This window comes from Scyliorhinus torazame, chromosome 26 (genome assembly GCF_047496885.1).
Source record: "Scyliorhinus torazame isolate Kashiwa2021f chromosome 26, sScyTor2.1, whole genome shotgun sequence".
NCBI classification, from domain to species: Eukaryota; Metazoa; Chordata; class Chondrichthyes; order Carcharhiniformes; family Scyliorhinidae; genus Scyliorhinus; species Scyliorhinus torazame.
Genome location: NC_092732.1, coordinates 28,790,158 through 28,816,912, shown reverse-complemented (window position 1 = coordinate 28,816,912; position 26,755 = coordinate 28,790,158). Strand labels below are relative to the sequence as shown.

The 26,755-nt window shown below is 49.3% G+C and overlaps 1 protein-coding gene and 1 long non-coding RNA gene across 2 annotated transcripts in view; one reads left to right on the top strand and one right to left on the bottom strand.

Moving 5' to 3' along the window:
- Positions 1-25,676, top strand: part of LOC140402926 (uncharacterized) — a 66,282-nt gene extending 40,606 nt beyond the window's left edge. The window contains exon 4 of the long non-coding RNA XR_011938190.1: positions 25,598-25,676. This is a non-coding gene — a long non-coding RNA (uncharacterized lncRNA). The remainder of the gene's footprint in view (positions 1-25,597) is intronic.
- The window catches only part of dcst2 (DC-STAMP domain containing 2), a 69,605-nt gene that overhangs the window by 550 nt on the left and 42,300 nt on the right, over positions 1-26,755 (bottom strand). Inside the window, exons 8-14 of the mRNA XM_072490564.1 lie at positions 25,573-25,737; positions 22,036-22,203; positions 14,574-14,674; positions 13,726-13,856; positions 8,245-8,372; positions 6,829-6,922; positions 3,301-3,594 (exon numbers count right to left, since the gene is read on the bottom strand). Coding sequence (XP_072346665.1) covers positions 3,301-3,594; positions 6,829-6,922; positions 8,245-8,372; positions 13,726-13,856; positions 14,574-14,674; positions 22,036-22,203; positions 25,573-25,737 — 1,081 coding nt within the window. The remainder of the gene's footprint in view (positions 1-3,300; positions 3,595-6,828; positions 6,923-8,244; positions 8,373-13,725; positions 13,857-14,573; positions 14,675-22,035; positions 22,204-25,572; positions 25,738-26,755) is intronic.

Here is a 26,755-nt window from a genome sequence, read left to right as displayed (position 1 = left end):
TGTCTGCGTGGGTTTCCTCCGGGCGCCGTTCACACTGGTGGGATCTTACTGTGCCTGCCAACGGCACCCCCACCCACCAACCACGGGTTTCCCGGGGTATATAGATACACAGAAGCAGGCCCCCACCCACCAACCATGGGTTTCCCGGGGTACATAGATACACAGAAGCAGGTGATGCATGCAATAAGGGAATCTTGGTGATCATGGGTGATTTTCATCTTCACATAGATTGGGAAAATCAAATTAGCCACAATGCCGTAGAGGAGGAATTCCTGGAGTGCATACGGGACGGTTTTCTTGACCAATATGTGGAGGAACCAACTCGCGAGGAGGCCATCTTGGACTGGGTACTGTGTAATGAGAAGGGAATCATTGCCAATCTGGCTGTGCGAGACACCTTGGGGAAGAGCGACCATAACATGGTAGAATTTTTTATCAAGATGGAGAGTGAAGTAGTTGATGCGGAGACTAGGATGCTGAATCTTAATAAAGGAAACTACGAAGAAATGAGGTGGGAGTTGAACTTGAAAGATTGGGGAGAGTTACTTAAAGGGATGACAGTGGATGGGCAATGGGAAACATTCAAGGAACGCATGGGGGAACTACAGCAACTGTTCATTCCTGTCTGGGTAAGAGGGCCAATCCATGGCCTACAAAGACAATTAGAAATAGTTTTTAAAAATAAATTAAGAGTACCCAATTAATTTTTTCCAATTAAGGGGCAATTTTGGCCAATCCACCTACCCTGCACATCTTTGGGCTGTGGGGGGCGAAACCCACGCAGGCGCGGGGAGAATGTGCAAACTCCACACGGACAGTGACCCAGAGCCGGGATCGAACCTGGGACCCCGGCGCCATGAGGCAACAGGGCTAACCCACTGCGCCACCGTGCTGCCCAGAAATTAGAAATAGTAGCCGATCCAAGGAAAAAGCATACAGATTGGCCAAGAAAAATAATACGGCTGAGGATTAGAATTCAACAAAGAAGGACCAAGGGATGGATTAAGAAGGGGAAAATACAGTATGAAAGTAAGCTTGCAGCGAACATAAAGACTGACACTAAGAGTTTCTATTGATATGTGAAGAGAAAGAGATTGGTAAAGAGAAATGTAGGCCTCCTACAGACAGAAATGGGGAATGCATAATAAGGAACAAAGAAATGGCTGAGCAATTGAGTACATACTTTGGTTCTGTCTTCACAAATGAGAACACAAATCAGAGACCAGAAATGTTGGAGAATGAAAAGTTTAGCGAGAGGGAAGAACTGGGGGAGATCAATATTAATAGAGAAATGGAGCTGGAAAAATTGATGGGATTGAAGGGGGATAAATCCCCAGGGCCTGAGAATCTGCATCCCAGAGTGCTTGCTCTCGAGGGAGTGCGGCGAAGGTTCACCAGACTGATTCCAGAGATGGCGGGACTGACGTACGAGGAGAGATTGACTAGGTTGGGATTGTTCTCGGAGTTCAGAAGAATGAGGGGGGGGGGGGGGGGGGATCTCAGAGATTTATAAACTGCAGCTGGAGAAACTCAAAAGGGACGGATTCCCTCTTCAAGAGGGCAATAAGATTATCCAGAGATCACACTGAATGTGTCTTCTGCATGTCAGACATTCCATATAATTGGCAGAGCATTCCCAGAAGCTGTGCTTGTCAAATAAATGTCTTTCCATATTAGTCATATTGGCCTTTGGAAATAAAATCAATCCCTGTGGAGACTCACCGTGGCTGAAACCTAAAATGGGGGAGGTCAGAAGAAACAACAAAATACTTCAGTTAAAAGTACAAAAAGTGCATTTGAATCTGAACAGCAGAGGTGAATTAATAAGCACTCACTTAACATTGAAAATCAAATTAAAAGCTTTCTATTGGCTTATTAAGAACAAGCTCAGTTCTGGTTGGTTGCAAGGGGCGGAGGTTGAGGGGCGACCTGATAGAGGTCTACAAAATTATGAGGTCTACAAAATTATGAGGGGCATAGACAGAGTGGATAGTCAGAGGCTTTTCCCCAGGGTAGAGGGGTCAATTACTAGGGCGCATAGGTTTAAGGTGCGAGGGGCAAGGTTTAGAGGAGATGTACGAGGCAAGTTTTTTACGCAGAGGGTAGTGGGTGCCTGGAACTCGCTGCGTGAAGAGGTGGTGGAAGCAGGGACGATAGTGACATTTAAGGGGCATCTTGACAAATACATGAATAGGATGGGAATAGAGGACCACGGACCCAGGAAGTGTAGAAGATTTTAGTTTAGACGGGCAGCATGGTCGGCACGGGCTTGGAGGGCCGAAGGGCCTGTTCCTGTGCTGTACTTTTCTTTGTTCTTGTTCTATAAAATTCTAACAGGACTGGACAGGGTAGATGCAGGGAAGATGTTCCCAATGGTGGGTGTGTCCAGAACCAGGGGTCACAGCCTGAGGATTCAGGGCAAACCACTTCGGACAGAGATAAGGAGACATTTCTTCATCCAAAGAGTGGTGAGCCTGTGGAACTCATTACCACAGGAAGTTGTTGATGCTAAAACATTGAATATGTTCAAGAGGCGGCTGGAGAGCACTTGGGGGGGGGGGGGGGGGGAACAGGATTAGGCTATTGAGTTGGATGATCAGCCATGATGGTGATGAATGGCGGAGCAGGCTCGAAGGGCCAAAAGGCCTCCTGCTCCTATCTTCTATGTATCTCTGGTTCGACTGGGCCTCTATTCGCCGGAGCTTAGGTCAAGAGGACATCTGATTGAAAAATTCTGACAGGGCCTGGGACAGACTGGAGGCCGGAAGGATGTTTTCCCAGGTCGGGGAATCTCGGGATGCGGGGTGGACCATTTGGGATTGAGGTGAGGAAAAATGGGCAGGATTCTCCGCCCCACTGCGCCCCAGTTCTGTCTCGCCCCGCTGTCGGGGCGCTCCGTTAACGCCGGTTGGTCAATGGGGTTTCCCATTGTGGGGCAGCCCCACGCCGTCGGGAACTGCCGGCAAAAAGGAGCATCCCGCCCAACATCTTCGCTCGAGGGGTGGCGAGCCTGTGGAATTCTCCACCACAGAAAGCTGCGGAGGCCAATCACGGAATGCGTGCAAGAAAGAGATGGATAATTATGGCATTGAGGAGGACGGGGGGGGGGGGGGGGGTGGGGGAAGCGGTAACAGGGCATCGAGACAGCGGGTCAGCCGCGATCACACTGAATGGCGGAGCAGGCTCGAAGGGCCGAGTGGCTTTACTCCTCCCCTCGTTTCTATTCAACCCAACTCGACGCCCGAGTCTACCCGGCCTCTCTGAGGGTGTCCTGCCTCCCCTGCGAGATTCCTGAGGTACCTTTTCACGCTCTGGCGCTCGGAGGTTGCGGATTCCAGGTCACTGGGTAGGCCCGGGGCCTTCCGCTTGCCCGGCCTCCCGGCCGCCTCGCCCAGCCTCTTGCGCCTGAAGAGGGCCCTCAGCGCCGCGTCCTTCTCCTCGGTGACGCCCAGGTCCTTGTAGAGCGCCGCCCTGATCTTCTCCTTCAGGACGGTGCGCAGCGCCTTCCGCTCCTCCTTGGCCTTGTCCTGTCGGCTCTTCATGCTTTCCAGCGCGCTGATCCACAGCTTGACTTTCCCGGAGTCGCTGGAATCCCTGTCGGGGTTGGGTGGGGAGTAGGCGGGGGGGGGGAGAGACATTCTCAAGGTCAAATACAAGGGAGAAAACAGAGCTCAACATTTCTCCATCGCCTTTCGTACTGTCTGGGCCAGGGTTTAGAAAACTCCAAAGTATATCGTGGAGTTCACCTGACTTACAACTGTTTATTTATTTTGGTTATGGGGAGGACAAGGGCCTACCTTTCAGGTGTTATTCAACAGAGGCCTTCAGCACTATTAATCATAAACAGTTTATTCTCTGAATTTAGTTAACATTTTTATAAACACACACAGTAAGCATTTTTATCAACTGCAAACATAAGTACCCCACACAGCTACAGTACTCTATATATAACCCTTCATAAATTCCCCCCCTTAACTGTTCCAATTTAATAACAAGATCCCAGAAACACCTTTTCAAAGATGTGGCCCCGCACACGGCACTCAGGACCTGGTCGGTAAGTTTTAAAGTGTTGGTGGACAAGGATAAGAGTGGTCCTCGGGTGAATGTGCTAAATTGGGGGAAGGCGAACGACAACAATGTTAGGCGGGAACTGAAGAACCTAGATTGGGGGCGGATGTTTAAGGGTAAATCAACATCTGACATGTGGGAGGCTTTCAAATCAGTCGAAAGGAATTCAGGACCGGCATGTTCCTGTGAGGAAGAAGGATAAATACGGCAATTTTCGGGAACCTTGGATAACGAGGGATATTGTAGGCCTCGAAAAAGAAAAATGAGGCATTTGTCAGGGCTAGAAGGCTGGGAACAGACGAAGCCTGTGTGGAATATAAGGAAAGTAGGAAGGAACTTAAGCAAGGAGTCAGGAGGGCGAAACGGGGTCACGAAAAGTCATTGGCAAATAGGGTTAAGGAAAATCCCAAGGCTTTTCTACACGTACATAAAAAGCAAGAGGGTAGCCAGGGAAAGGGTTGGGCCACTGAAAGACGGGAGGGAATCTATGTTTGGAGCCAGAGGAAATGGGCGAGGTACTAAATGAATACTTTGCATCAGTATTCATCAAAGTGAAGAAATTGGTAGATGTTGAGTCTGGAGAAGGGTGTGTAGATAGCCTGGGTCACATTGTGATCTAAAAAGACGACACGTTGGGAGTCTTGAAAAATATTAAGGTGGATAAGTCCCCGGGGCCTGATGGGATCTACCCCAGAATACTGAAGGAGGCTAGAGAGGAAATTGCTGGGGCCTTGACAGAAATATTTGGATCCTCGCTGTCTTCAGGTGATGTCCCGGAGGACTGAAGAATAGCCAATGTTGTTCCTTTGTTTAAGAAGGGTAGCAAGGATAATCCAGGGAACTACATGCCAGTGAACCTTACGTCAGTGGTAGGGAAATTACTGGAGAGAATTCTTCGAGACAGGATCTACTCCCATTTGGAAGCAAGTGGACGTATTGGCGAGAGGCAGCATGGTTTTGTGAAGGGGAGGTCGTGTCTCACTAACTTGATAGAGTTTTTCGAGGAGGTCACTAAGATGATTGATGCAGGTAGGGCAGTGGATTTTGTCTATATGGACTTCAGTAAGGCCTTTGACAAGGTCCCTCATGGCAGACTGATACAAAAGGTGAAGTCACACGGGATCAGGGGTGAGCTGGCAAGGTGGATACAGAACTGGCTAGGCCATAGAAGGCAGAGAGTAGCAATGGAAGGTGCTTTTCTGATTGGAGGGCTGTAACTAGTGGTGTTCCGCAGGGATCAGTGTTGAGACCGTTGCTGTTCGTAGTATATATAAATGATTTGGAGGAAAATGTAACTGGTCTGATTAGTAAGTTTGCAGATGACACAAAGGTTGGTGGAATTGTGGATAGCGATGAGGACTGTCAGAGGATACAGCAGGATTTAGATCGTTTGGAGGCTTGGGCGGAGAGATGGCAGGTGGAGTTTAATCCAGACAAATGTGAGGTAATGCATTTTGGAAGGTCCAATACAGGTAGGGAATATACAGTGAATGGTAGAACCCTCAAGAGTATTGACAGTCAGAGAGATCTAGGTGTACAGGTCCACAGATCACTGAAAGGGGCAACACAGGTGGAGAAGGTAGTCAAGAAGGCATACGGCATGCTTGCCTTCCTTGGCCGGGGCATTGAGTATAAAAATTGGCAAGTCATGTTGCAGCTGTGTAGAACCTTAGTTAGGCCACACTTGGAGTATAGTGTTCAATTCTGGTCGCCACACTACCAGAAGGATGTGGAGGCTTTAGAGAGGGTGCAGAAGAGATTTACCAGGATGTTGCCTGGTATGGAGGGCATTATGAGGAGAGGTTGAATAAACTCGGTTTGTTCTCACTGGAACGACGGAGGTTGAGGGACGACCTGATAGAGGTCTACAAAATTATGAGGGACATAGACAGAGTGGATAGTCAGAGGCTTTTTCCCAGGGTAGAGGGGTCAATTACTAGGGAGGCATAGGTTTAAGGTGCGAGGGGCAAGGTTTAGAGGAGATGTACGAGGCAGTTTTTTTTTTTACAGAGGGTAGTGGGTGCCTGGAACTCGCTGCGTGAGGAGGTGGTGGAAGCAGGGACGATAGTGATATTTAAGGGGCATCTTGTCAAATACATGAATAGGATGGGAATAGAGGGATATGGACCCCGGAAGTGTAGAAGATTTAAGTTTAGGTAGGCAGCATGGTCGACACGGGCTTGGAGGGCCGAAGGGCCTGTTCCTGTGCTGTACTTTTCTTTGTTCTTTGCTCTTGGTTTGGATGCTCTCATGTCCTCTCCAAAACAGCAGCTTTGAATTTCTTCCAGTAAACAGTTATTTATTTTCAAGTTATTAAGTGATCTGGATGCAGCTTTTAAAATGCAGAGAGAGAGGGACAAGACAAGATTTCTCTATCTGAGTCTAGCAGCCACATGTGAAAACGAAAGCAAAAAAGCACAGAGCCTCCAAAACAAGCCCAAACCAAAACGAAAGTAAAATCCAGAGCCACAGCCCAGCTCCACCCACACAATGACATCACTGAAGCTATTTGATAAGACAAAACATTTCTTATAGGGACACTCCCATGGACAGTACACACATTAGGAACAGGAGTCATGCCCCTCGGGCACCTTCGACAGTGTGGCACTCCCTCTCAGGGTGGGTCACGCGCTGGAATCAATCGATGGCCAAGGGAAAAGACATCTCGAAAGAGGCGGGAAGGCATGGTGTGGACAGTTACGGGAGGAGAGGGAGCGCGGCCAGAGGAGACCCACGTGTCGGAGCCCAGTGTGTACTTACACTTCTTCATCGATGTCTCCCTGGTACGCCAAGGGGCCCATGCATATGGAGCAGATGTTGTTCATGTGTTGGTAACAGTCCGTGCAGTAGAAACCTAATGGGGAACAAGGGCAGGTTGAAACACACCACCACCTGCAAGTTCCCCTCCGAGCCGCTCGCCATCCCGACTCGGAAATATACCGGCCGTTCCTTCGCTGTCGCTGGTGTTATGGGCCAGGATTTAGAAACTCCAAAGTATATTATGGAGTTCACCTGCCTTGTAACTTGTTCTTGAATTTGGCTAGGGTGAGCACAAACGCCTACCCTTCAGGTATTATTCAACAGTCTGCCTAGCCACTTTAATCAAAAACAAGCTTTAGTCTAAGGATTTTAGTGAACATTTGTATAAACACACACAGCAAGAATATTTATCAATTACAAACATAAAGGCCCCACCCAGCTACAGTAATCTATGTATAACACTTAATGAATTCCCTCTTAACTGTTCCAATTCAAAAACAAAATTCCATAAACCAAAGCCCCCTTTTCAAGGGCGTGACCTACTTGAATAAGCCAGGCTTTCCCTGAGATTCTGACCCCGTCTTACCAGCAGGTTAAAACCCTTCCAGAAAGCAAACTATACCTTTTAAGTTACCAAAACAGCAGGTCGTTATAATCAATGGTTTTGTTCTTGGAATAACTATTTTGAATGAAAATAGAGAAACAGGCGAGTTGAGTTCTCTGTCTGAGTCCACAGCAGCCAAATGTGAACGCAAAACCCAAAAAACAGTTCACAGAGCCACAGCCCAGCTCCGCCCACTCAATGCCATCACTGAAGCCATGTGATAAGACAAAAACCTCTCTGAAAGAGACACTCACATGACACTGGGTCAAAATCCCGGAACTCCCTCCCGAACAGCGCTGTGGATGCACCTACACCACACGGGACTGCAGCGGGTTCAAGATGGCGACTCACCCACCACCTTCTCAAGGGGCAATTAGGGATGGGCAGCAAATGCTGGGGCCGGCCAGTGAGGTCCCATGAAGCAGTTAGGAAAGAAATGATGGGAGTTATAATGGGGACTCCAAGATGGTGGGACTGGCTGAAATGGCCTCCTCCTGTCACACGTGGGAACATGAGAATGAACCCTTTGAATGAAGACCCGCCTCACTTCTGTTTGAAATCTGCCACCCCTTCGGCCTAAAACTAGGGCCTCTCGTTCTAGAATGTTCAACAAGGAGAGACATCCGCCTACCTCTATCCTCTCAATCCCCTTTCACATTGTACATCCTGCAACTGGCTCCAAAGGTGTGAATAATGTCAATCACCTTTTTGTGATGTTCCCGCGGAGTCAGGGTGGCAGAATCGAGCCTCCGCCATCAACATTCAACCCAATTAAATGACCTAATTGATGCCAGTTGAAGGGTCACTGATACCTTTACACCCGGGGGTGATACAGGGGACGAAGAGATCATGATCTTCATCTTCGGCGATCTTCCCGCACGCCATGCAGTATTCCTGGGACAAGCCAGCAAAGGCGGCGATCCAAGCAAACACCTTAAACCTGAAAGTAGACCCACACGTAAAGCAGGTGATCGACTAATGAGTCCACTGCCGAGTGAGCTGACGGAGTTCTGGAGTCAGTACTGAGGGAGCGCCGCACTGTGGGAGGGTCAGTATTGAGGGAGCGCCGCACTGTCGGAGGGTCAGTACTGAGGGAGCGCCGCACTGTCAGAGGGTCAGTACTGAGGGAGCCGCACTGTCGGAGGGTCAGTGCTGAGGGAGCGCCGCACTGTCGGAGGGTCAGTACTGAGGGAGCGCCGCACTGTCGGAGGGTCAGTGCTGAGGGAGCGCCGCACTGTCGGAGGGTCAGTACTGAGGGAGCACCGCACTGTGGGAGGGTCAGTACTGAGGGAGTGCTGCACTGTCGGAGGGTCAGTACTGAGGGAGCGCCGCACTGTGGGAGGGTCAGTACTGAGGGAGCACCGCACTGTGGGAGGGTCAGTACTGAGGGAGTGCTGCACTGTCGGAGGGTCAGTACTGAGGGAGCGCCGCACTGGCGGAGGGTCAGTACTGAGGGAGCTCCGCACTGTGGGAGTGTCAGTACTGAGGGAGCGCCGCACTGTCGGAGGGTCAGTACTGAAGGAGCGCCGCACCGTCGGAGGGTCAGTACTGAGGGAGCTCCGCACTGTCGGAGGGTCAGTACTGAGGGAGCGCCGCACTGTGGGAGGGTCAGTACTGAGGGAGCGCCGCACTGTCGGAGGGTCAGTACTGAGGGAGCGCCGCACTGTCGGAAGGTCAGTACTGAGGGAGCGCCGCACTGTCGGTGGGTCAGTACTGAGGGAGCACCGCACTGTGGGAGGGTCAGTACTGAGGGAGCGCCGCACTGTGGGAGGGTCAGTACTGAGGAAGCGCTGCACTGTGGGAGGGTCAGTACTGAGGGAGCGCCGCACTGTCGGAGGGTCAGTACTGAAGGAGCGCCGCACTGTCGGAGGGTCAGTACTGAGGGAGCTCCGCACTGTCGGAGGGTCAGTACTGAGGGAGCGCAGCACTGTGGGTGGGTCAGTACTGAGGGAGCGCCGCACTGTCGGAGGGTCAGTACTGAGGGAGCGGCGCACTGTCGGAGGGTCAGTACTGAGGGAGCGCCGCACTGTCGGAGGGTCAGCACTGAGGGAGCTCCGCACTGTGGGAGGGTCAGTACTGAGGGAGCGCCGCACTGTGGGAGGGTCAGTACTGAGGGAGCGCTGCACTGTGGGAGGGTCAGTACTGAGGAAGCGCCGCACTGTGGGAGGGTCAGTACTGAGGGAGCGCCGCACTGTCGCAGGGTCAGTACTGAAGGAGCGCCGCACTGTCGGAGGGTCAGTACTGAGGGAGCTCCACACTGTCGGAGGGTCAGTACTGAGGGAGCGCAGCACTGTGGGTGGGTCAGTACTGAGGGAGCGCCGCACTGTCGGAGGGTCAGTACTGAGGGAGCGGCGCACTGTCGGAGGGTCAGTACTGAGGGAGCGCCGCACTGTGGGAGGGTCAGTACTGAGGGAGCGGCGCACTGTGGGAGGGTCAGTACTGAGTGAGCACCGCACTGTCGGAGGTTCAGTGCTGAGGGAATGCAGCACTGTGGGAGGGTCAGTACTGAGGGAGCGCCGCACTGTGGGAGGGTCAGTACTGAGGGAGCGCCGCACTGTCAGAGGGTCAGTACTGAGGGAGCGCCGCACTGTCGGAGGTCAGTACTGAGGGGGCGCTGCACTGTCGGAGGGTCAGTGCTGAGGGAGTACCGCACTGTCCAAGGGTCAGTACTAAAGGAGTGGAAGGGTCAGTACTGAGGGAGCCACACTGTCGGAGTGTCAGTACTGAGGGAGTGCCGCACTGTCGGAGGGTCAGTACTGAGGGAGCGCCGCACTGTCAGAGGGTCATTGCTGAGGGAGCGGCACACTGTCAGAGGGTCAGTACTGAGGGAATGTCGCACTGTCAGAGGTTCATTACTGAGGGAGCGCCGCACTGTGGGAGGGTCAGTACTGAGGGAGCGCCGCACTGTCGGAGGGTCAGTACAGAGGGAGCGGCGCACTGTCGGAGGGTCAGTACTGAGGGAGAGCCGTACTGTGGGAGGGTCAGTACTGAGGGAGCGCCGCACGGTCAGAGGGTCAGTACTGAGGGAGCGCCGCATTGTCGGAGGGTCAGTACTGAGGGAGTGCCGCACTGTGGGAGGGTCAGTACTGAGGGTGAGCCACACTGTCGGAGGGTCAGTACTGAGGGAACGCCGCACTGTCAGAGGGTCAGTACTGAGGGTGAGCCACACTGTGGGAGGTCAGTACTGAGGGAGCGCCACACTGTCGGAGGGTCAGTACTGAGGGAGCGCCGCACTGATGGAGGGTCAGTACTGAGGGAGCGCCGCACTGTCGGAGGGTCAGTACTGAGGGAGCGCCGCACTGTGGGAGGGTCAGTACTGAGGGAGCGCCGCACTGTGGGAGGATCAGTACTGAGGGAGTGCCGCACTGTCGGAGAGACAGTACTGAGGGAGCACCACACTGTGGGAGGATCAGTACTGAGGGAGCACCGCACTGTCGTAGGTTCAGTGCTGAGGGAGCGCCGCACTGTGGGAGGGTCAATACTGAGGGAGCGCCTCACTGTCGGAGGGTCAGTACTGAGGGAGCGCCTCACTGTCGGAGGGTCAGTACTGAGGGGGTACCGCACTGTCGGAGCGTCAGTACTGAGGGAGCACCGCTCTGTGGGAGCGTCAGTACTGAGGGAGCGCCGCACTGTGGGAGGGTCAGTACTGTGGGAGTGCCGCACTGTCGGAGGGTCAGTACTGAGGGAGCGCCGCAATGTCGGAGGTTCAGTCGTGAGGGATCGCCACACTGTCGGAGGGTCAGTACTGAGGGAGCCCTGCACTGTCGGAGGTTCAGTCCTGAGGGAGTGCCGCACTGTCGGAGGTTCAGTCCTGAGGGAGGGCCGCACTGTCGGAGGTTCAGTCCTGAGGGAGCGCTGGTTTGGGGGAGACCATTACTAGGGGCCGTCAATACGCGACACCAATAAATCCATTGGGGGATTCAGAAGAAATGTCTTTATCCAGAGAGTGGGGAGAATGTGGGACTCGCTCCCACGGGGAGAATGTGGGACTCGCTCCCACGGGGAGAATGTGGGGCTCGCTCCCATGGGGAAAATGTGGGACTCGCTCCCACAGTGAGTGGGGGAGAATGCGGGACTTGCTCCCACAGGGAGTGGGGGAGAATGTGGGACTCGCTCCCACAGGGAGTGTGGCAGAATGTGGGACTCGCTACCACAGGGATTGGGGGAGAATGTGGGACTCGTTCCCACGGGGGAGTGGGGGAGAATGTGTGACTCGCTCCCACAGGGAGTGGGGAGAATGTGGGACTCGCTCCCACGGGGAGTGGTGGAGAATGTGGGACTCGCTCCCACAGGGAGTGGGGGAGAATGTGGGACTCGCTCCCACAGGGATTGGGGTGAATGTGGGACTCGCTCCCACAGGGGAGTGGGGAGAATGTGGGACTCGCTCCCACAGGGAGTGGGGAGAATGTGTGACTCGCTCCCACAGGGAGTTGGGGAGAATGTGGGACTCGCTCCCACAGGGGGTGGGGGAGAATGTGGGACTTGCTCCCACAGGGAGTGGGGAGAATGTGGGACTCGCTCCCACGGGGAGAATGTGGGATTCGCTCCCACAGGGAGTGGGGAGAATGTGGGACTCGCTCGCACAGGGAGTGGGGGAGAATGTGGGACTCGCTCCCACAGGGAGTGGGGGAGAATGTGGGACTCGCTCCCACAGGGGAGTGGGGGGAATGTGGGACTCGCTCCCACAGGGAGTGGGGGAGAATGTGGGACTCGCTCCCACGGGGAGTGGGGAGAATGTGGGACTCGCTCCCACAGGGAGTGGGGAGAACTTGGGACTCGCTCTCACGGGGAGTGGGGGAGAATGTGGGACTCGCTCTCACAGAGAGTGGGGCAGAATGTGGGACTCGTTCCCACAGGGGAGTGGGGGAGAATGTGGGACTCGCTCCCGCGGGGAGTGGGGGAGAATGTGGGACTCGCTCCCACGGGAAGTGGGGAGAATGTGGGACTCGCTCTCACGGGGAGTGGGGGAGAATGTGGGACTCTCTCTCACAGGGGAGTGGGGAGAAAGTGGGACTCGCTCCCACAGGGGAGTGGGGAGAATGTGGGACTCGCACCCACAGGGGAGTGGGGGAGAATGTGGGACGCACTCCCACAGGGAGTGGGGGAGAATGTGGGACTCGCTCCCACGGGGAGTGGGGGAGAATGTGGGACTCGCTCCCACAGGGATTGGGGGAGAATGTGGGACTCGCTCCCACAGGGAGTGGGGAGAATGTGGGACTCGCTCCCAGAGGGGAGTGGGGAGAATGTGGGACTCGCTCCCACGGGGGTGGGGAGAATGTGGGACTCGCTCCCACAGGGAGTGGGGGAGAATGTGGGACTCGCTCCCACAGGGAGTGGGGAGAATGTGGAACTCGCTCCCACAGTGGAGTGGGGAGAATGTGGGACTCACCCCCACAGGGAGTGGGGAGAATGTGGAACTCGCTCCCACAGGGAGTGGGGAGAATGTGGGACTCTCTCTCACAGGGAGTGGGGGGGGAATGTGGGACTCGCTCCCACAGGGGAGTGGGGGAGAATGTGGGACTCGCTCCCACAGGGGAGTGGGGAGAATGTGGGACTCACTCCCACAGGGGAGTGGGGAGAATGTGGGACTCGCTCCCACAGGGGAGTGGGGAGAATGTGGGACTCGCTCCCACAGGGAGTGGGGGGGAATGTGGAACTCACTCCCACAGGGGTGGGGAGAATGTGGGACTCGCTCCCACAGGGAGTGGGGGAGAATGTGGGACTCGCTCCCACAGGGAGTCGGGAGAATGTGGAACTCGCTCCCACAGGGGAGTGGGGGAGAATGTGGGACTCGCTCCCACAGGGGAGTGGGGGGAGAATGTGGGACTCCCTCCCACAGGGAGTGAGGGAGAATGTGGGACTCGCTCCCACGGGGAGTGGGGGAGAAAGTGGGACTCGCTCCCACGGGGGAGTGGGGAGAATGTGGGACTCACTCCCACGGGGGAGTGGGGAGAATGTGGGACTCCCTCCCACTGGGGAGTGAGGGAGAATGTGGGACTCGCTCCCACAGGGAGTGGGGAGAATGTGGGACTCGCTCCCACGGGGAGAATGTGGGACTCCCTCCCACTGGGGAGTGAGGGAGAATGTGGGACTCGCTCCCACTGGGGAGTGGTCAAGAGGAACGGCAGAGATATAGTGAAGAGGGGGGAGGAATGCTGCATAAACACATGCGGTGGAGAGGAATAGACGGATATGGTGATGGGGAGGGGGGAACGAGATGAAGAGAGCGATTGGGTGGAAGGTCGGGCGGAGCAGGAACCCCAGCATGAATCAGAGGGGTGACCGAGACTGACCGTGAGGCGAGGACGAGAATGATGCTGGTGTGGCCAGCGTCGGTGGAGTTCTTCTGCACCGTTCTGAGGAGGGCTTTCACCAGGGACGTGCGTTTCGACGTGATCTGGTTGTACAGATAGATAATCCGTTCCTGACGGGGACCAAGACAAAAGAGACTCAGATGACAAAACTTTGTGCCCGTCCTCCCCGATCACGGAGCCCACCTCCTGCTCCTCCTCCCGGCCCTGACAGAAGCCCCCCCCCCCCCCCCCCCCGGCCAGCGCACTACTGTCAGCAAACTCTGGCGATGTTAGACACTTTCCGCCCCCCCCCCACCCTCTCATTCAGCGGCCGGGGCGCCCGCTACCCAATTCTTAAAAGCACAAGGGAACGGCGCCGTCGGGAACTCAGCCCCCCGCAGGCGGAGAATCGCGGAGGCCCCCGGAGATTTCCCGGGTCGGGCCCGCTGATGACATGCAAGCGGTGGTTACCGAACGTGCGAAGCGTCACGCGTGTTCGCCGCCCAGGCACTGGAGGATTGCGATTTGCCGTCAGGCCGCCGCGATCTCGCCGCCGAAAACCTGTTCTCCGCCCAACCGCCCCTCCGGATTCCGCCCCGCGGGGCGGGGGGGGGGGGGGGGGGGGATCTTGCCCCAGGTTTAAACCCATTGCGTTCAATCGTGGTCTCTGCCCGCCCCCTGGTGGTTGCCAGTGATCCCGCAGCCACTCCTGCAAGCGGGGCAAGAGGTGGGGGTGGGGGGGAACATCCCTGTGCGCGGGTATGAGGGGGGGCCGAGGGGGGAGGGCGGGCGCCGGGGTGGGGGGGGCAACCTCCGATCCTGTTGGAGGTCAGCCGAGTCTCGCTCACCTGCTCCCTGGATGGGTAATAGACAGAGCAGACGTATCTTCGCAGTCGGGATATGTAGCATCCAAACAGGACAATGAAGAACGTCATTCCATATAGAACACCTGCCAGGGAATCCAAACACGGGGACTGACTCCGTGATCAACTAAATCATTACAACCACAGTGAGTGAGCACTCAAAGGTTCAGAGAGAGAGTCAGTGTAGATATCCGAGAGAGCCAGTATAGAATTTAGAGAGAGTATAGATTTCAGAGTCATTACAGATTTCAGAGAGAGTCAGTGTAGATATCCGAGAGAGCCAGCATAGAATTTAGAGAGTCAGTATAGATTTCAGAGTCAGTATAGATTTCAGAGTCAGTGTAGATTTCAGAGAGAGTCAGTGTAGATATCCGAGAGAGGCAGTGTAGATTTCAGAGAGAGTCAGTGTAGATATCCGAGAGAGGCAGTGTAGATTTCAGAGAGAGTCAGTGTAGATATCCGAGAGAGGCAGTATAGAATTTAGAGAGAGTCAGTATAGATTTCAGAGTCAGTGTAGATTTCAGAGAGAGTCAGTGTAGATTTCAGAGAGAGTCAGTGTAGATTTCAGAGAGAGTCAGTGTAGATATCCGAGAGAGGCAGTATAGAATTTAGAGAGAGTCAGTATAGATTTCAGAGTCAGTGTAGATTTCAGAGAGAGTCAGTGTAGATTTCAGAGAGAGTCAGTGTAGATTTCAGAGAGAGTCAGTGTAGATATCCGAGAGAGGCAGTATAGAATTTAGAGAGAGTTAGTATAGATTTCAGAGTCAGTGTAGATTTCAGAGAGAGTCAGTGTAGATTTCCGAGAGAGGCAGTATAGAATTTAGAGAGAGTCAGTATAGATTTCAGAGTCAGTGTAGATTTCAGAGAGAGTCAGTGTAGATTTCAGAGAGAGTCAGTGTAGATTTCCGAGAGAGGCAGTATAGAATTTAGAGAGAGTCAGTATAGATTTCAGAGTCAGTATAGATTTCAGAGAGAGTCAGTGTAGATTTCCGAGAGAGGCAGTATAGAATTTAGAGAGTTAGTATAGATTTCAGAGAGAATCAGTATAGATTTCAGAGAGAATCCGTATAGATTTCAGAGTCAGTATAGATTTCAGAGTCAGTACAGATGTCAGAGAGAGTCAGTAAAGATTTCAGAGAGTCAGTATAGATTTCAGAGAGAATCAGTATAGATTTCAGAGACAGTCAGTATAGATTTCAGAGACAGTCAGTATAGATTTCAGGGAGTCAGTATAGGTTTCAGAGAGAGTCAGTATAGATTTCAGAGAGACTCATAGAATTTGGAGAGAATCAGTATAGATTTCAGAGGGAATGAGTATAGATTTCAGAGACTCAGTATAGATGTCAGACTCAGTATAGATTTCAGAGAGAGTCAGTATAGATGTCAGAGACAGTCAGTATAGATGTCAGAGAGTCAGTATAGATTTCAGACTCAGTATAGATTTCAGAGAGAGTCTATAGAATTTAGAGAGAATCAGTATAGATTTCAGAGGGAACAGTATAGATTTCAGAGACTCAGTATAGACGTCAGACTCAGTATAGATGTCAGAGAGTCAGTATAGATTTCAGAGAGTCAGTATAGATTTCAGAGAGTCAGCATAGATTTCAGAGACTCAGTATAGATTTCAGAGACTCAGTATAGATTTCAGAGACTCAGTATAGATTTCAGAGAGAGTCAGTATAGATTTCAGAGAGAGTCAGTATAGATTTCAGAGAGAGTCAGTATAGATTTCAGAGAGAATCAGTATATAATTCAGTATAGGGGCTGGTTTAGCACACTGGGCTAAACAGCTGGCTTGTAATGCAGAACAAGGTAATGCAGTAGCACGGGTTCAATTCCTGTACTAGCCTCACCGAACAGGCACCGGAATGTGGCGACCAAGGGCTTTTCACAGTAACATCATTGAAGACTATTTGTGACAAGAAGTGATTATTATTATCATTAGATTTCAGAGAGTCAGTGTAGATTTCAGAGAGTTGGTATAGAATTTAGAGAGTCAGTATAGATTTCGGAGACAGTATAGATTTCAGAGAGTGTCAGTATAGATTTCAGAGAGAGTCTGTATAGATTTCAGCATCAGTGTAAATTTCAAATATCAGTATGGATTTCAGAGAGTTCTTATAGATTTAAGATAGATCAGTATAGAACTCATAGAGAGGCAGTATAGATTTCTGAGAGAGTCAGTATAGATTTCAGATAGAGTCAGTATAGAATTCAGAGAGAGTCAGTATAGATTTCAGAGAGTTGGTATATTTTACAGAGAGAGCCAGTATAGATTACAGAGTCAGTATAGATTTCAGAGACACAGTGTAGTCTTCAGAGGGTTGGTATCGATCTCAGAGAGAGTTGGTATAGATTTCAGAGAGACGGTATAGAGTTCAGAGTCAGTATAGATTTCAGAGAGAGTCAGTATAGATTCCAGAGCGAGTCAGTATAGATTCCAGAGAGAGCAGCACGGTAGCATTGTGGATAGCACAAATGCTTCACAGCTCCAGGGTCCCAGGTTCGATTCCGGCTTGGGTCACTGTCTGTGCGGAGTCTGCACATCCTCCCCGTGTGTGCGTGGGTTTCCTCCGGGTGCTCCGGTTTCCTCCCACAGTCCAAAGATGTGCGGGTTAGGTGGATTGGCCATGCTAAATTGCCCTTAGTGTTCAAAATTGCCCTTAGTGTTGGGTGGGGTTACTGGGTTATGGGGATAGGGTGGAGGTGTGGACCTTGGGTAGGGTGCTCTTTCCAAGAGCCGGTGCAGACTCGATGGGCCGAATGGCCTCCTTCTGCACTGTAAATTCTATGATTCCAGAGCGAGTCAGTATAGATTTCAGAGTCAATATAGATTTCAGAGTCAGTATAGATTTCAGAGAGAGTCAGTATAGATTTCAGAGTCAGTATAGAATTCAGCGTGAGTCAGTATAGATTTCAGAGTCAGTATAGATTTAAGTCAGTATAGATTTCAGAGAGTCAGTATAGATTTCGGAGATAGTCAGTGTAGATTTCCGAGAGAGTCAGTATAGAATTCAGAGAGTCAGTATAAATTTTATAGAGAGTCAGTATAGATTTTAGAGAGAGTCAGTATATATTCCAGAGAGAGTCAGTATAGATTTCAGAGTGAGTCAGTATAGATTTCAGAGAGAGTCAGTATAGATTTCAGAGTCAGTGTAGATTTCAGAGAGAGTCAGTATAGATTTCAGAGAGAGTCAGTATAGATTTCAGAGAGAGTCAGTATATATTCCAGAGAGAGTCAGTATAGATTTCAGAGTCAGTGTAGATTTCAGAGAGAGTCAGTATAGATTTCAGAGACAGACAGTATAGATTTCAGAGAGAGTCAGTATAGATTTCAGAGTCAGTGTAGATTTCAGAGAGAGTCAGTATACATTTCAGAGAGAGTCAGTATAGATTTTAGAGAGAGTCAGTACAGATTTCAGAGTCAGTTTAGATTTCAGAGAGAGTCATTATAGATTTCAGAGAGAGTCTGTATAGATTTCAGAGAGAGTCTGTATAGATTTCAGAGAGTGTCATTATAGATATCAGAGAGAGCCAGTAAAGATTTCAGAGAGAGTCAGTATACATTTCAGAGAGAGCCAGTATCGATTTCAGAGTCAGTATCGACTTCAGGGAGAGTCATCATAGATTTCAGAGAGAGTCAGTATAGATTTCAGAGAGTGTCAGTATAGATTTCAGAGAGAGTCAGTAAAGATTTCAGAAAGAGTCAGTATACATTTCAGAGAGAGTCAGTATACATTTCAGAGAGAGCCAGTATAGATTTCAGAGTTAGTGTAGATTTCAGAGTCAGTATAGATTTCAGAGAGAATCAGTATAGATTTCAGAGTGAGTCAGTATAGATTTCAGAGTCAGTATTGATTTCAGAGAGAGTCAGTGTAGATTTCAGAGCCAATATAGATTTCAGAGACAGTATAGATTTCAGAGAGAGTCAGTGGAGGTTTAAGAGAAGTCAATATCGGTTTCAGAGTCCGTATAGATTTCAGAGTCAGTATAGATTTCAGAGAGCTTCAGTATAGATTTCAGAGAGAGTCCGTATAGATTTCAGAGTCAGTATAGATTTCAGAGAGAGTGAGTATATATTTCAGAGTTTGCATAGATTTCAGAGTCAGTATAGATTTCAGAGTCCGTATAGATTTCAGAGATAGCCAGTGCAGATTTCAGAGAGAGTCAGTATAGAATTCAGAGAGAGTCAGTATAGATTTCAGAGTCAGTATAGATTTCAGAGTCAGTATAGGTTTCAGTCAGTATAGATTTCAGAGAGTCAGTATAGATTTCAGAGATAGTCAGTGTAGATTTCAGAGAGAGTCAGTATAGAATTACGAGAGAGTCAGTATAGATTTTAGAGAGTCAGTATAGACTGCAGAGAGAGTCAGTATAGATTTCTGAGCGATTCAGTCTAGATTTCAGAGTCAGTATATATTCCAAAGAGAGTCAGTATAGATTTCAGAGAGAGTCAGTATAGATTTCAGAGAGAGTCAGTATAGATTTCAGAGTGAGTGTAGATTTCAGAGAGAGTCAGTAAACATTTCTGATAGTCAGTATAGATTTCAGAGATAGTCAGTATAGATTTCAGAGAGACTCAGTATAGATTTCAGAGAGAGTCAGTATAGATTTCAGAGTCAGTATTGATTTCAGAGAGAGTCAGTATAGATTTCAGAGCCAATATAGATTTCAGAGTCAGTATAGATTTCAGAGAGAGTCAGTGTAGGTTTCAGAGTCAATATAGATTTCAGAGTCAGTATAGATTTCAGAGAGAGTCAGTATAGATTTCAGAGAGAGTCTGTATAGATTTCAGGGAGAGTCACCATAGATTTCAGAGAGAGTCAGTATAGATTTCAGTGTCAGTGTAGATTTCAGAGAGAGTCAGTATATATTTCAGAGAGAGTCAGTATAGATTTCAGAGAGAGTAAATATAGATTTCAGAGAGAGTCAGTATAGATTTCAGTGTCAGTGTAGATTTCAGAGAGAGTCAGTATATATTTCAGAGAGAGTCAGTATAGATTTCAGAGAGAGTAAATATAGATTTCAGAGAGAGTCAGTATAGACTTCAGAGTCTGCATAGATTTCAGAGTCAGTATAGATTTCGGTCAGTATAGATTTTGGAGAGCGTCAGTATGGATTTCAGAGAGAGTCCATATAGATTTCAGAGTCAGTATAGATTTCTGTCAGTATAGATTGCAGAGAGAGTCAGTATAGATTTCAGAGCGAGTCAGTATAGATTTCAGAGTCAGTATAGATTTCTGTCAGTATAGATTTCAGAGAGAGTCAGTATATATTCCAGATAGAGTCAGTATAGATTTCAGAGAGAGTCAGTATAGATTTCAGAGTCAGTGTAGATTTCAGACAGTCAGTATACATTTCAGGGTGAGTCAGTATAGATTTCAGAGATAGTCAGTATAGATTTCAGAGAGAGTCACCATAGATTTTGGAGTCAGTATAGATTTCAGAGTGACTCAGTATAGATTTCAGAGAGAGTCAGTATAGATTTCAGAGTCAGTATAGATTTCAGAGAGTCAATATAGATCACAGAGAGAATCAGTATAGATTTCAGAGGGAGTCAGTATAGATTTCAGAGTCAGTATCGCTTTCAGAGAGAGACACTATAAGAGAGTCAGTGTGGGTTTCAGAGTCAGTATAGATTTCAGAGTGAGTCAGTGTACATTTCAGAGCGATTGAGTATAGATTTCAGAATCTGCATAGTGGAGTATACATTTCAGTCAGTATACATTTCAGTCAGTATAGATTTCAGAGAGTCAGTATAGATTTAAGAGAAGTCAGGATTGGTTTCAGTGTCAGTATAGATTTTAAGTCAGTATAGATTTCAGAGAGCGTCAGTATAGATTTCAGAGAGAGTCCATATAGATTTCAGAGTCTGTATAGATTTCAGAGTCAGTATAGACTTCAGTCAGTGTAGATTTCAGAGAGAGTCAGTCTAGAATTCAGAGAGAGTCAGTATAGACTTTAGAGAATCAGTATAGAATGCAGCGAGAGTCAGTATAGATTTCAGAGAGTCAGTATAGATTTCAGAGGGAGTCAGTATAGATTTCAGTGTCAGTATCGCTTTCAGAGAGAGTCACTATAGATTTCGGAGAGAGTCAGTGTGGGTTTCAGAGGCAGTATAGATTTCAGAGTGAGTCAGTGTATATTTCAGAGCGTGTCAGCATAGTTTTCAGAGTCAGTATAGATTACAGAGAGCGTCAGTATAGATTTCAGAGAGAGTCCATATAGATTTCAGTCAGTATAGATTTCAGAGAGAGTGAGTATAGACTTCAGAGTCTGCATAGATTTCAGAGTCAGTATAGATTTCAGAGTCCATATAGATTTCAGAGTCAGTATAGATTTCAGTCAGTATAGATTTCAGAGAGTCAGTATAGATTAAAGAGAAGTCAGTATTGGTTTCATAGTCAGTATAGATTTCAAGTCAGTATAGATTTCAGAGAGCGCCAGTATAGATTTCAGAGAGAGTCCATTTGGATTTCAGAGTCCGTATAGATTTCAGAGTCAGTATAGATTTCAGAGAGTCAGTATAGATTTCAGAGACAGTCAGTGTAGATTTCAGAGAGAGTCAGTATAGAATTCAGAGAGAATCAGTATAGTTTTTAGAGAGAGTCAGTATAGATTGCAGAGAGTCAGTATAGATTTCAGACAGAGTCAGTATAGATTTCAGAGAGAGTCAGTATAGATTTCAGAGAGAGTGTATCGATTTCAGAGAGAGTCAGTATAGATTTCAGAGAGAGTCAGTTTAGATTTCAGAGCATGTGAGTATAGATTTCAGAGAGAGCCAGTATAGAACATAGAACACAGGACACAGAACACACAATGCAGAAGGAGGCCATTCGGCCCATCGAGTCTGCACCGACCCACGTAAGCCCTCACTTCCACCCTATTCCCGTAACCCAATAACCCCTCCTAACCTTTTTGGTCATTAAGGGTAATTTATCATGGCCAATCTACCTAACCTGCACATCTTTGGACTGTGGGAGGAAACCGGAGCACCCGGAGGAAACCCACGCACACACGGGGAGAACGTGCAGACTCCGCACAGACAGTGACCCAGTGGAGAATTGAACCTGGGACCCTGGCGCTGTGAAGCCACAGTGCTATCCACTTGTGCTACCGTGCTGCCCTATAGATTTCAAAGAGAGTCAGTATAGATTTCTGAGTCAGTGTAGATTTCAGAGAGAGTCAGTATAGATTTCAGAGAGAATAGATTTCAGAGAGAGTCAGTATAGATTTCAGAGAGAGTCAGTATAGATTTCAGAGAGAGTCAGTATAGATTTCAGAGTCAGTGTAGATTTCAGAGAGAGTCAGTATAGATTTCAGAGAGAATAGATTTCAGAGAGAGTCAGTATAGATTTCAGAGAGAGTCAGTATAGATTTCAGAGAGAGTGACGATCTCCGTAGAGGGCGCGTTCTCCATTGACATATCCTGATGTAATGTTCTCACCAATCAGTGTGTAGATTTTGTAGTTTGGGGGTGATGGAATTATGGCACATTTCCTGGAAACCACGGTGATGTTTCCACTCTGAACAACGTCGAACGATGCTACCATGTTGCGGTAAATATCCGAGGTATATCCTGTTCCATTGATGGAGATTCCCAGTATCACCGGAGCTGAAGAAAATATGTTGTGCAGTTTGGAACTGATCTTGTGACCCAGTCCAGAGCTCGGAAACTTATATTTATAAAACAATTCATCACTTACTGAAACCCTCGAGGAACCCAATGTTATCAAAGAATACCCTACCTCTAATCTCATGCCCGTTGATTTTACACGCTAATCTCTTAGGTGAGTCTTCTGAAAGTCTAAATAAACCACATCTACTGGCTCCCCCTCATCAACCCTCCGAGTTACATCCTCAAAGAATTCCAGTGGATTTGACAAGCATGATTTTCACTTCATAAATCCATGCTGACGCTGTCCAATCCTGCCACTGTTTTGTATGGGGCTGGTTTAGCACAGTGGGCTAAACAGCTGGCTTGTAATGCAGAACAAGGCCAGCAGCGCGGGTTCAATTTCCGTACCGGCCTCCCCGAACAGTCACCGGAATGTGGCGACTAGGGGCTTTTCACAGTATCTTCCATTGAAGCCTACTTGTGACAATAAGCGATTTTCATTTCATTCACTAAGTAAACACTAGAGGGAGCACCAGAGATGTCATGACATGGCTGATGAACACATAGAATAGAACACGACCAATGGGCAGTCAAGGCACCCAGAGGTGACACTACCACAAGGGGGCATAACACAACCCATTTATAAGGACAGGGCACACATAGAACATAGAACATAGAAAATACAGCACAGAACAGGCCCTTCGGCCCACGATGTTGTGCCGAACCTTTGTCCTAGATTAATCATAGATTATCATTGCGTTTACAGTGCAGAAGGAGGCCATTCGGCCCCCTGAGTCTGCACAGGCTCTCGGAAAGAGCACCCTACCCAAGGTCAACACCTCCACCCTATCCCCATAACCCAGTAGCCCCACCCAATACCAAGGGCAATTTTGGACACGCATAAGGGCAATTTATCATGGCCAATCCACTTAACCTGCACATCTTTGGACTGTGGGAGGAAACTGGAGCACCCGGAGGAAACCCACGCAGACACGGGGAGGACGTGCAGACTCCGCACAGACAGTGACCCAAGCCGGAATCGAACCTGGGACCCTGGAGCTGTGAAGCAATTGTGCTATCCACAATGCTACCGTGCTGCCCTTAAGAACAAATAAATCTACACTATATCATTCTACCGTAATCCATGTACCTATCCAATAGCTGCTTGAAGGTCCCTAATGTTTCTGACTCAACTACTTCCACAGGCAGTGCATTCCATGCCCCCACTACTCTCTGGGTAAAGAACCTACCTCTGATATCCCTCCTATATCTTCCACCTTTCACCTTAAATTTATGTCCCCTTGTAATTGTTTGTTCCACCCGGGCTCTATCTCTTTCCGCAGGCAACACTTAAGAGAGTAGGACAGGGGCAGATCAGAAGTATCACACCCACCGCGTGGCTTAGAGCAGACTGGTTAGTTAGACTGAGTTACTATAGCAAGATTAGCAGGAGAGTCAAACTCATAGAGAACTGTGCTCATGGTTCAATAAATCACATTGAACTTCAAAGTCTGGAGTATCTTTTGGTCAAAGCTGCATCGGGTTGCAACCCGTGTTATCCCAGAGTACGTAACACATCAGTGCTCTGCAATAAAATCCTTGATACTGGATCCTAGAATTTTCCCCACCACCAACATCAGGCTGACTTTACTATAATTCCCTGTTTTCTCTCTCCCTCCCTTTTTAAATAGTGTGGTTACATTAGCTACCTTCCAATCTGCAGGAACTCTTCCAGAGTCTATAGAATCCTGGAAGATGACCATCAACTATATCTGGAGCCACTTCCTACATCTGGGATGTAGATTATCATGCCCTGGAGATCTATCAGCCTTCAATCCCATCAATCTCCCCAACACCATTTCTCTACCAATATCGATCTCTTTCAGTTCCTCTCTCTCGCTAAACCCTGCGTTCCCCAACATCTCTGGTTCATTGTGTCCTCCTTTGTGAAGGCAGAACCAAAGTATATGTTTAGTTGCTCCACCATTTCTAAGTCCCCCCCCATTATAAAGCCCTCTGTTTTCTGACTCTAAGGGACCTACATTTACCTTCACCAATCTTTTTCTCTTCACGTACCTGTAGAAACTTTTACAGTCAGTTTTTTTGTTCCCTGCAAGCTTACTCTCGTACTCAATTTTCCCCTTCTTAATCAATCCTTTGATCCTTCTTTGCTGAATCCTAAACAGCCCCCAGTCCCTTAGACCTGTTGTTTTTCTTGGCCTATTTGTATGCTACTTCCTTGGATCGGATACTATCTCTAATCTCCTTTGTAAGCCATGGATTGGCCACTTTTCCCGTTTTAATTTTGCGCTGGATAGGAATAGACAATTGTTGCAGTTCCCCCATGCGTCCCTTGAATGTTTGCCATTGCTTGTCCACCATCATCCCTTTCAGTAACATTTCCCAATCCATCATAGCAACCTGTGCCACATATCATCGTAGATTCCTTCATTTAGATTCTGGACACTAGTGTCAGAATCAATTATGTCAATCTCCAGCTTGATGAAAAATTCTTTCAGATTATGATCACTCTTTCCCACTGGGTTTTGTGCAACTAGATTGCCAATGATTCCTTTCCTAATACACAATACTAAGATGGGCTGTTCTCTAGTTAGTACCATAGAATACCTGCAGTGCAGAAGGAGGCCATTTGGCCCATAGGCTTGCCCATTCATAGAATTTTTCATAGAATTTAGTGCAGGAGGCCATTCGGCCCATCGAGTCTGCACCGGCTCTTGGAAAGAGCACCCTGCCCAAGGTCAACACCTCCACCCTTTCCCCATAACCCAGTAGCCCCACCCAACACTAAGGTCGATTTTGGACACTAAGGGGCAATTTAGCACGGCCAATCCACCTAACCTGCACATCTTTGGACACTAAGGGGCAATTTAGCACGGCCAATCCACCTCCCCAGCACATCTTTGGACACTAAGGGACAATTTAGCGTGGCCAATCCACCTAACCTGCACATCTTTGGACACTAAGGGACAATTTAGCACGGCCAATCCACCTAACCTGCACATCTTAGGACTGTGGGAGGAAACCGGAGCACCCGGAGGAAACCCTCGCACACAGGGGGAGGACGTGCAAACTCCACACACAGGCAGTCACCCCGAGGTCGGAATCGAACCCGTGTCCCCGGCAGCGAGAGGCAGCAGCGCTAATCCATTGCGCGCCGTGTTCTGAGGGTGGGGAAGCTGGATAAAGACATGAGAGGGAGAGGAATAGGAGGATATGTCAATGGCGGAGGGCGGGGGGGGGGAAGGTGATAGGTGCCGTGGACTCTCGTAGCGACTCGGAGGTTGACCTGGGAACGACCCCCCCACGCCGACGTAGTATTTGGGAGTAGAAGAGGGTTAAACTCACATCGTGCGACAATTTCCACCTGCAGGTGGTAACTGACCATATCGAGGACCCAGAAGATGGTGTAATCCAAGAGGATGATGATGACAACCGACAAGGATTGCCTCAGAACTCTCGAGAAGCCTACGATGTACTTCCGCTTCTCGGAGACGGTCATATAATAGGACCCTTTCCAAAATAAAGACGTATTTTCAGTCCCACTCGATCGATATCGGCAACCAATAACTGTTGTCAACTACTGTCTTTGTTTAATGAACCCTAGATTTTGTTTTTTTGACACAATGCAGCTTTTACCGACAAATCAGGAGCAGGAGGAGGACACTCGGCCCCCTCGAGCCCTGCTACCCCGTTCGATAAGGTCATGGGCTGATCAGATTGGGAGCTCGACCAAACATTCTGCTTCCAAGGCCTTTCGCGGCAGAAAGTTCCAGAGACTCGCCCGCCCCCCTGGATCATAGAACCTTTGAGTCCCATTCAGCCCATCGGGTCTGCACCGATGGAAGATCAGCCTACCTGAGGCCCGCTTCCCCACCCTATCCCTGTAACCCTGCCTGACCTGCACATCTTCGGACACTCACGGCAATTTAGCACGGCCGATCGACCTAACCCCGCCCATCCTTGGGCTGTTAACTGAAAAAATTAAAAAGAGTTAAAAGTAAAAACTCTGTTTAATCAGGAAGTCAGCTGTCGTTATAGAACATAGAAAAATGCAGCACAGAACAGGCCCTTCGGCCCACGATGTTGTGCCGAACCTTTGTCCTAGATTAATCATAGATTATCATAGAATTTACAGTGCAGAAGGAGGCCATTCGGCCCATCGAGTCTGCACCGGCTCTCGGAAAGAGCACCCCACCCAAGGTCAACATCTCCACCCAACACTAAGGGCAATTTTGGACACTAAGGGCAATTTATCACGGCCAATCCACCTAACCTGCACATCTTTGGACACTAAGGGGCAATTTAGCGCGGCCAATCCACCTAACCTGCACATCTTTGGACTGTGGGAGGAAACCGGAGCACCCGGAGGAAACCCACGCAGACACGGGGAGGATGTGCAGACTCCACACAGACAGTGACCCAAGCCGGAATCGAACCTGGGACCCTGGAACTGTGAAGCAATTGTGCTATCCACAATGCTACCGTGCTGTCCCTTCTGTTTAAAGGTTTTTTAAAAGTCGTATGGATG